Source organism: Cryptococcus neoformans, chromosome 4, assembly GCF_000149385.1.
Source record: "Cryptococcus neoformans var. neoformans B-3501A chromosome 4, whole genome shotgun sequence".
Taxonomy (NCBI): domain Eukaryota; kingdom Fungi; phylum Basidiomycota; class Tremellomycetes; order Tremellales; family Cryptococcaceae; genus Cryptococcus; species Cryptococcus deneoformans.
The window spans coordinates 823,898-833,897 of record NC_009180.1 but is presented as its reverse complement, the minus strand read 5'-3'; the positions used below and the strand labels follow the sequence as shown (position 1 = coordinate 833,897).

Genomic DNA, 10,000 nt, shown 5'->3' with positions numbered 1-10,000 from the left:
TTCTCCGCATTCCCCTCGTCTGTCCCCACCGCCAACCCTTTCGCTCCATCGACTCCTAGTCCTTCCAATAAGCCGCTAACACCGCCTATCTTTTCTAAGTCCTCTAGCGATTTTGGGTCTACAAGCATGGCTAAGCGAGAAGGCTTTTCACGGAAGGGTGTCGGATCTGTTTTATCTTTATCGGGGTCCAGGTGTGCTGAAGGAGGCTCTTCTTTATCTTTCTTCCCTTTCTTGCCCTTTTTCCCCTTTTTATTGGCACCGCCTTCTCCTCTATCTTCATCTATCTCATTGGCTTCAATAGCAGTTCGTATCAAAGGCTTCTTCATGGAATGGCCGTCTGTCGTGGGAGCAGCACTAGACCAAGTCCCAATTGACCACCCACGCGCATGTCTCCTTTGAGGGTCATTTTCGTCTACCGTCTCAAGGGTCTCCATACCAGAGTGGGCGTCCGGGTGATTTTCCCTCAGAGCAAGGGAAGTCTTTGGGTTGGGCGACGAGGGAGTAGGTAGTTCATCAGAAAAGTGGACGGAGGAGCAGCTAGTCAAGGTCGGAGAGGGCGGGGTGAGAGCAGAGGAGTATGACGAAGTGGGAGAATGGCCGCTGCCTGGAGGATAAAGCCTGGCGTTGGGTGAAAGACGAAAGGGATCATAGCCCTGGGGGGATTCTTGGCGGGACTCGGACGATGGACTGCCGGGGATGACGAGGGTAGGAGTGGGGCGCTCGTTGGGAGGGGGCGTGGAAGGGGCCGAGCGGGGCGGAGGGGAGTCTGGGTCCGTGGTGATGATGACCGGCGGCGGGTTGTCGCGGGACATGGTGGAGCGAAGAGCTGGGAGGAAGGAAGGAAGAAGGAGGGGAGGAAGACTTGTATGTGGTGGCGGGCGGTTTGGGCGGTGGCAAACACTTCTTAGTGGAGCAGCATATATAGAATATATATAGTATGACACTAAAAGGAGTGAGAGGCGTCAGCGCACCTCTTTATTTTGGCTTCCAAAGTTCCAGAGGCGGTGCCGCTAGAGTGGAGGGCACTTCAAATCTGAGCGGAGCCAAATATTTCTCTACTTTTTGCAGCCAGCCAAGGCTTGGCATGTCCGTCTGTCACTTCCTTGCGAAGCTGCCAAGAACGCAATGCCTGATTCCGTAGATTTATATTACTTACGATAAACATAAGCGGTGAATTTGAAATAAATGATTAATTACTTTATCACGAGCAGCGCCCAGATAGGTGCCTCTGCGGTCAGCTGAGTGTGCTTCTGGATGCATCGAGAATCTCACGTATCTCGTATCCATACGTGTCGGACCCACATTCCACCCATTATTACACTCTAGATGGTTGCATGATGATGATTCCTGTAGGCATGTCTCGACGTAACTAAGAGGCCGCAAAGCTTCTTCAATTTTGCTGTCCCGCGAATATGCCGAATATCGAAGACGATGATGAAAGAAGGCACTGCCTGCATGATACTCAAGATGTGGAAGAAGATCAGGCTTCACATTCAGCTACAAGGCCACAGACGAGATCGATGCATGCATGCTGGCCATTGGTGAATAGTTGACGAGAATCGCGAACATGCGGACATGCTGCTGGGCGAGGAGCTGGACACTAATCCGTCATAGCCAGCACACCGCGTTTCGAGTTTCGCGTTTCGTCAGGGAGCTCACACAACAGTTGTTTGTCTGTCAACAACGACGCAACGCCTCCCTATATCTCCTATTTTCCTGCTTCATCTTTCGTCTCGTCTCCTCCCCTCCTACCTCAATTCTCCGCTCCTCATCCGTCCCACCATCGTCCGCTACTCGCTTCATAGCCCCTTATACTCTCACACAGCAAGCAACGGTCTTTACTCGCCTCACCTTCAACATCAAAGCAAATCTTCACGAGCGACAGGCGTCGCCATGTTACCCACGTCCTCTCGTCCAATACCCATTCCATCTCTCCTGATATCATTCATTCATGTCTCCTCCATCACCGCAGTGGCTTTGACCATCGCGCCGGCATCTCTTCCCCAAGTTGACTTCTCAAAAATGGGGACAGTCGCGCTTGGCGGATCCTTTTCTGGTCTCGATTGGTGGTCTTCAGAATCTCCCTTTGCTTCATCTGCTACTGGCAATCCTACCTTCTCGTCAGACGGAGACACATTATTTCATCGCCCAACTGACGGCCAATTCCGCGCATTGGCGACCACCAATTCTGGCGGAGTCATCAACGCGCTTTGTTGGTCTAAAGATGGGTCCGCCAATAATGGAACTTTATATGTCGGCGGAGTGTTTGAGTCTCTTTCTGGCGTTTCTGCGAGCAATATCGCGTCATTAACCCTCGCAGATAATTCTGTTACCGCGTTAAGCGGTGGCTTATCGGGTGAGGTTAACACGCTGTATTGTGACGACGACAGTTCCCAGATTTGGGTTGGAGGGCTTTTCGAGGCGCCCATCGGTTCAGGAGGGAACGTGGCCCTTTGGTCCACCTCATCAAGCACTTGGGTGACCCCTGAGTTTGGCGGGTTTAATGGGCGAGTCCAGAGCATAGTCCCATCCATCGATAATTCAAGTATTTACTTTGGAGGAGATTTTACCACAAGATTCGTTCAAAACTCGTCAATCCTCTTCAATTCGACATCAAATACCAACAATACCTTTGGAAATGTCACCTCTACTCCGTCTGTTTCAGAAAATGTGACAACTGTTGGCGACTCGGGCTACCTAACGCCCTTGACCGTCTCTGCATCAGCCTCGTCTTCTGCGGCCTATTCCATACAAGCAGGCCCAAGCTCAACCCAAAGCGAGTACTCCGATACGAATGTACTACTTTGCCCGGGTAGCGGTGTTTGGTTAGCGCAAGAGGATACAGTTTCCAATGTAAACTTGGTCGGGCAGGGCTATCTTTCAGCGACTGGTATCAGGGTTGTCAACGGCTTGGTACAGGGGAGAGGGACTACATATTTCTGGTATGCGTTTTGATCCATCTACTCGACTGCGGTCAAGCTAATTATATTTAGCCTCACTATCCTACCCACCTATACGGAGCTCAATATGACGTATACCGACCCTGTTAGCGGCGAACTTGGAACCTGCACAAGTCACTGTCCTCTTTACACCAACTCCTCTATATCTGCACAAGATTTCATTTTCACCGCCGGAACCCAGAACCTTACAGGATTTGAGATGCAGCTCAAAGAGTGGATAGGGGACGGAGCAGCTTTAAGCAGTGTGGCCTTACTGTCTGATGGTGAGTATTCGTCGACATGCAGAAGTGCAAACTAATGCTCGTACAGGGGCCTACCTCTCTGCAGTATCCGACGGTGGATCCTCTTGCACCAACGGGGCCAAGAATGGTTCTGTTCAAACTGTCGGTAGCTGGGATGCTACAACAGTCGCCACCAACTCGGCCACAGAATCCTATCTTTCCTCATCTGTATCTCTCGGTGACTCTCAACGTCCTCAAGTTACATTCTACCCATATGTTTCCTCTGCTGGAAACTATGATATTTACGTCTTCATTCCCGGATGCCTCAACGCTGGTGACTGTGACTCTCGGACCAGCGTTGATGTTGAAGTTTTCCCATTTTCTGGTGGGCTTGGCTGGACCAGCACCATTTCGGAGCAAGTGGATTATGATACCAAAACCCTGATCTATTCGGGACCAGTCGGGGCCACGACTGACAGTTTTACGCCGACTATCAGTCTGGCTCTTTCTTCTGACCCATACAAACCTGCTCGAGGGCATATGTACACTGTAGTGGCTGATCGAGTCCAATTGACGTTTATCGGCACTGATGGCTCTGTCAGCTCGACCCCTCTTCTCAACAACGGCACGGCGCCGGATGACTACACAGGGTCCAACGCTACGACTGTCGGTAATTCCTCTTGGATGACCAACTCGTCTTATAATGTAGCCTTTGGCCTCTTCGAATGGCCTCGATCTTCGAAACTGAATACCAATGCTGCAAGCAATGCCCTCAGCAACGTTACTGAGACTGCCCTCACTCGCCTCGGTTTTGCTCTTGATGCAGCTCTCAATGCTTCTGGGTCTTCTGCCTCATCATGGGCTGTCAACACCATCGTCTCCATGGACAGTACTGTCTTTATCGGCGGTGATTTCTCCTCAACCAACAATTATACAAATGTCCTATCTATTGACGCCTCATCAGGCGAAACTTCCGCTTTGGCTTCGCAGGGCCTAGGAGGGATTGTCAACACAGCCGCAGTCGTTGATGGATATGTGTTTTTCGGCGGAGACTTCACGTCCACAGCTTCATCAGGTGGCGTCGCTCTGAACTATCTGGCTAGATACGACCCCGCGACTAAAGCCTGGGCAGCCGTTGGTGGTGGAGTAGATGGCTACGTCACGGACCTGATGGCCTCGCCGTCGTCGACCGAATTGTTCGTGATGGGCAACTTTTCTCATGTTATAAATAGTGATGGTTCGCTCAATGAAACTGGGGGTTTCGGCGTTTGGGACATAAGCTCTGAAAGATGGACAAGTAGCGGCGTAGTCTTTGGCAACATCTCAGCGGGAGAGATAATCTCTTCCTCTCCCTCTATCGCTTACCTGGCTGGTAGAGTGAGCGGATACGCTGATAACTCGGCCGACGGTCTCGCCATGTTATCTACGGACCAAAACGGCTTGGCCAAGATATCGTCCCTTACTGGTGCCAGCTTCAGTACCACGGGGTCTTCATCTAGTCTGACCACCTCCCGTCGTCGATCACTAGAGATCAAATCGTCATACTCCAGCTCATGGTTGTCTCGTTTCGCCGGCGGCCTTGTTGAACGGGCCCTACCTGGGTTGGCCGCCCGCGCAACAGCTCCTGTTATTGTCACTCCTTCTTTTCCCGCTCCTGCTGTCCTGGCTGTTGATTATTGGACAAATACATCTGCTTCAGATAGCCCCTCGATGATGATCCTCGGTGGTAACTTTACATCTTCAAGTGCCAATGTCCGAGGCATGGCATTCTATTCTACTTCTCAACAGACTGTGGATGGACCAGAGCCTCCAGTATCCGGTGTAGTCAGAGCACTGGAGGTGATCGATGACCGCTTGTATCTCGGTGGTGAAGGGGTCAATGTGGAAGGTATTGGGAGCGGCCTGTTGGTGTATAATCTTGTCAATGGGACATGGATGGAAGGTGGTATGGCTTCATTGAATAGTGAGTATTGCATAACACCCAGGCGGTTTGTTAACTGACCACTACCAGCTGCATCTGATTCCAATGTAACCATCAACCAGATTCGAACCCGCCCGACTACCAATACACTTATTGTGGCTGGTAGTTTCACGTCTGCAGGCTCCCTCTCTTGTGCGGCAATCTGTCTATGGGACTCCACTAATGCTCAGTGGTCGACACTAGGCGCAGGACTTTTGTCTGGAGAAGTCAGAAGTATCGATTTCGCGGGGGTGAGTACGATGTTGCGCTCGGAAGAAATTTTCTGATAATTCAATTTAGAACAATTACGACACTCTCGTCGCCGCTGGCTCCTTTGTCCTTTCGGATGGCACTGTTGCTTCTGTTGCGTCCTACGATTTTGACAGCTCTTCTTGGACTGCCCTTGGTTCCCTTTCCGGCCCTACTCTCGCTGTTGCTGTCGACGAGAAGAATGTGACCAACATTTTCGCTGCGGGCTATTCTGCATCCGACGGCTCTCCATATCTAGAGCAATGGAACGGTAACACTTGGACAGCACAGAATGAGACGCTCCAGTCTGGCAGTCTTGTTTATCAGCTTGCTTTTGTTCCCATGTCGTCTGAACACACGGCAGTGGGTAGTATCGAAAAGGACAGAATGTTGATGGTATCTGGGAATCTGTATCTTGATCAGATGGGCAATGCCACAAGTGCTCTCTACGACGGCGTGAACTGGTATCCCTACCTGGTGGGGACATCCGCTGCTGGAGGTATTGGCGCCGGCGCTAGTCTATTCTGGTCGGATTCCGACTTTTCTTTCAAAGTTAAACATTATCTAGCCAGAGGCCTGGTCGTGCTAGTGGCTATCGCGATCGCCACCGGGATTGTTCTCTTATTCATCCTCCTTGCCCTTCTCGTAGCCTATTTCAACCGCCGACGGGACACACAAGCTGCTCAAGACAGACAAGAGATTTACGGCAAAGAAGGGAGCGATGTTTCCTCAACACATCAGAACGTCTTTGCAAATGTGCAGGCGGCTCTGGAAGCATCCCTCGCTGGAGGGGCTGGGACCATGATGGGACTTGGGACGTCTCGGAACTCTGCTCCCTCTCAGGCTAGGCTTTCGAACCCAAGTTCATACGCTTCTGGTGCCTATCCTATGGCCTCAGATGACGAATATGACGAAGAAGAGGAAGAGGGAGATGAAAGAGAGACGACGATGCGATATGACTTTGAAGGCCCGGAATTACAAGAAGGGGAGATGAGCATGAAGGCTGGCCAACCGCTAATCATCTTGGATGACCAGCAGAGCCATGAATGGTGGTATGCTAGAGACCCTGCTACTGGTAGGGAGGGTATGGTGCCAGCGTCTTATGGTAAGTAATGATGCCGTTGTAAAAGCTGTCGATGTGAAAAGCTAAAGTGAATGATTGTAGTTTGGTAAAATAATGCGGACGAAAGTCTTCTAGCTGGCAATTAACGATCTTTAACGACCTTTGTGTAAAGTTTTCGAAGGGCATTAGATGAAGCTTATAATGTATATAATGGAGATCAGTATTGAGCGACAAATGCTTCTTTCCAGGTCTTGCGGATCACAAAGATTCCACGATGAAGATTGACAGCGCTTGGTATATTTTAAGACGTTTATCATTAAGAGTGTCATGTAACATCACTTAGCATGTCTAGGTCAAGAAAGACTTGGCAAAATGGGACATATCAGAGTGTATAGAGGTAGACAAGGTGCTCGCGTACCTGTTCAGTGATCGGATGACGATGAGTAGTAGTGATTCGTGTCGAGTATCGGAGATCAAAACAATTGCATTTCTGTATATAAAAGAAACCTTCTCGCCAAAAGGCCTAGTGTTATTGGTTCTGGTGAGAACAATGCAATTATGGGAGTCGCACATTCCAACATAAGCGATATTTGCAATCTCCTGCGATCACTCTGCAACTTTCTCAACGGGACACAGGATCCTCCAATTGCGTTCTGACGCCACGGACTAAGCTTGGTGGTCCCAATGATCTCTACTAGCTTATTGACTTGTAGGAGTTCCGCTGGCCCTGCATGTTAAGATAGCGCCTACTAACTTAAGTATCCTCTATGTCACTAGCTAGACTCATTTGCTTTTCCCATATCATTCTTTCAACATATGAGACACTGGAATATCACTAATATGGCCACAGGCAATCTTTGCATGAGCTTGAAAACTTTCACCACCGGTCAATCACTTTTCCGTATGCACGGAAAAGATTTTGCTGGTCAAGGTGAGCCCTTGCTTGCCGCTCTACTTCTGCGTTAATTGCCCATACCCAACGATCTCTTTCCAGCTGCTTGAGTCAGTCATAATAGTATCATCTAGGGATCTTGTTTGCTCACTTTGGATCTTGCGCGGAAGATCAATAAACTTGTGGGTGATTTGCTCAACTTCATGGAAGTGTGATCTCTGTAATCTGAAGAGTCCCAAGGATCATTGGCGTTTGCCCCAGAATGGGACCCCGATATGGCCAAGCGAACGCAGAAGGTGGTGTCTTCCGGTCCATCAAATGATTGTAGACCATCTTGGTAAACGCGATGTTGAGGAAGGAACGCATCCCTATTATGAGGCTCGTGAATCTCGTCGTGGGCTAACAACCCAGAATATGTCTTCCTAAGGGTATTAGCTAACAGCAACATAATATCTTGCAGATTGAAAGCAGGGAAATCAGAACCGGCTCACATAGGCACCGAACAACGGATAGTTCTTTTTTCTGACATGGAACGAGGCTTTGCCAGTGACTTCAAATGACACAAATGATCCCTGGCTTAATGCCATGTATTTGAGCCTTGGACATAGATTTAGCAAGGCCTCAAATCTTCCACAAAGCATGTAGCATTTGTCTGTCACTTACCTGAACTTTTCATGAGCACCCTGCTTCATATACAATCTTCCAGAAAGGCAGATAGGTCTGCAGCCTCGAATAGTGCACCAGTTCCATATCTCTCCTAGAAATTCATCTATTCCATCACCGTGCGTACGCCCCGAAGCAGCTGACATGGCGTCCATTCTTTGCCGAGCCCTTTGTTTCGAGAGACTGTAAGTGCATGGTACCATTGGAACATAAAACTCACTCTACTCGATGTTGATGATTCCAATAAGACTTTAACGCCTCCAAGCACTCAACCCATTCCTGAGCTATCTCGGGAGTGTGAGCTTCCAGCTTCATGGGTCCTCCAGCAGTAAATCTGAGTTCAAATGTGTCCCTTCGTCCGTCAGCATCTTTTCCTGCTGGGCTAGGATACTGGATCATTGTGATATCCCTCATATCGATGCAGCCTGCAGACCTTCGGATCACAGACGCCATCCGCCGGCGCTCATTTTCCAAGAATTCTTTGTGTACTTCCGAAAAGAGTTTAGAAGGGGTTGAACCTTCCTGATTCGGTAGTAAAGGTGGTTCTGAGTCTTTCATGTTTGTGATAAACAGACAACCTGCAGATCAGTTTTTGAGTAAGCGACTAAATCCTTTTTCCTAGTCACGTCTGCCTACCATCATGGGACGCAAGGTAAATTGTGCTTCTGGTAGTAGGTCCATGTATTCGGAAAAGATACCCCTCTATACCAGGTGGCTCCTCTAATATGGTGCCATCTTCTAATTTCATGGATTTTGGATGATGCCTGGCGGGGCGAAGTTGTAGCTCTCTGGGAGAGGGGTTGTTCTAATTTGTCAAATATGAGTCTCATTCCCCTGTCTGCCAATGCTAAACGAAGATGCAAGGGCTTACTTGTAGTCTGGCGAGGCCTGCCAGTAAAGCCCATGGTCTTTTCTTTCCCTCTACTGTCTCTAAATACGCCACCCAGTCCAACATTCCGTCACCTGCTTTCCAAACCAGTTGAAGATCTACCTCGTCCTTGATTCCTTGTAGCCTGCCCTGCTGTACAATGTCATTGAATGCCGTTTCCTTCTGCAGCATTTCCCAGCATGTTCTGATAACTGTGTCAGGACAAAAATGCCGCAGTAATTGACCACTATCTGCTTGACCATTATCTACGTCTCGAGGGATACCCATGCGGATTGAAGTCGACACGACGGGAACCGAAATGTCAAATCGTTCCGGAAGTTGACCCCCTAGGTCTCTCCATAGCTCCCAGTACCAGTCCAATGCGCGAGACCTTTCTGGCAGTTTGAGTATAAAGATTTGAGTGCCTTTCTTGTGACCCCGGAGCCATTGCACTTGTGATGATTGTGCCATTCTGTTCTTGAGGTCTGAGATGTGCGACGTCTTCGGCGATTTGAGGAGTGCTTCAACCTCTAGCTGTAGCTTCTCAACAGAAGTAGTAAGACACAAGGTCAGGTCATCTGGATTGAATATTGAGAGCGAAGATCGATGGGGCATGAGCGGGATGGCAAAGCACAACCGCTTGGAGCCAGTCATTCGTTCTCGCAAAGGCATGCGCCATTCTTGATATAGTTCAACAAACCCCTTTCGCCAAACAACAATATATTCCTCAAAGGGGTCCAATTTTGAACAAGGATTGCGTCTCTGAACAAAGATGAGTACAATTGTAGTGAAGCCCTTATCAAAATACCTACCTGTGATGCCTCGTCAAATGAGAGAATATTCTCTTCTCGATGATAACCAACTCGCACAAGCATGCGATCTTAAGCGAAGCAGTTAGCCATCACATATCATTTGGCCAGGCAGAGAGCCCTTTACCTTTGTACAAAACGTTCCCTTGGCGTGCCAGGAGTTCTTGAGATTTATCTCCCTCGACCATGGCATCCGCTGCAGCACCAGAACTAGTTCCCTGTACCTCTTCCCCCTCTCTTGATAACACCATATTTGGATCAACTGGGCTATTGCGATCTCTTGCTTTTGTTTTCCCTGTTTCAGAGGCTACAGAA

At 49.2% G+C, this 10,000-nt stretch overlaps 3 protein-coding genes across 3 annotated transcripts in view; 1 reads left to right on the top strand and 2 right to left on the bottom strand.

The window, feature by feature from the left end:
- CNBD2820 (hypothetical protein) overlaps positions 1-812 on the bottom strand; it is a gene marked incomplete at both ends in the record, with an annotated part of 4,641 nt that extends 3,829 nt beyond the window's left edge. Inside the window, one exon of the mRNA XM_770781.1 lies at positions 1-812. This exon is cut by the window's left edge and continues 163 nt beyond it. Coding sequence (XP_775874.1) covers positions 1-812 — 812 coding nt within the window.
- Positions 813-1,893: 1,081 nt separating this feature from the next.
- Positions 1,894-6,503, top strand: CNBD2810 (hypothetical protein; the record flags this gene model as incomplete). The annotated part of the gene is made up of 5 exons (XM_770780.1): positions 1,894-2,942; positions 2,994-3,223; positions 3,270-5,144; positions 5,193-5,392; positions 5,442-6,503. The coding sequence occupies 5 exons, from the start codon at positions 1,894-1,896 to the stop codon at positions 6,501-6,503; spliced, it is 4,416 nt and encodes a 1,471-aa protein (XP_775873.1).
- An 827-nt stretch (positions 6,504-7,330) lies between these two features.
- The window catches only part of CNBD2800 (hypothetical protein), a gene marked incomplete at both ends in the record, with an annotated part of 2,726 nt that continues 56 nt past the window's right edge, over positions 7,331-10,000 (bottom strand). The window contains 9 exons of the mRNA XM_770779.1: positions 7,331-7,447; positions 7,497-7,763; positions 7,837-7,942; positions 8,009-8,176; positions 8,229-8,586; positions 8,645-8,813; positions 8,880-9,638; positions 9,689-9,756; positions 9,813-10,000. The exon at positions 9,813-10,000 is cut by the window's right edge and continues 56 nt beyond it. Coding sequence (XP_775872.1) covers positions 7,331-7,447; positions 7,497-7,763; positions 7,837-7,942; positions 8,009-8,176; positions 8,229-8,586; positions 8,645-8,813; positions 8,880-9,638; positions 9,689-9,756; positions 9,813-10,000 — 2,200 coding nt within the window. The remainder of the gene's footprint in view (positions 7,448-7,496; positions 7,764-7,836; positions 7,943-8,008; positions 8,177-8,228; positions 8,587-8,644; positions 8,814-8,879; positions 9,639-9,688; positions 9,757-9,812) is intronic.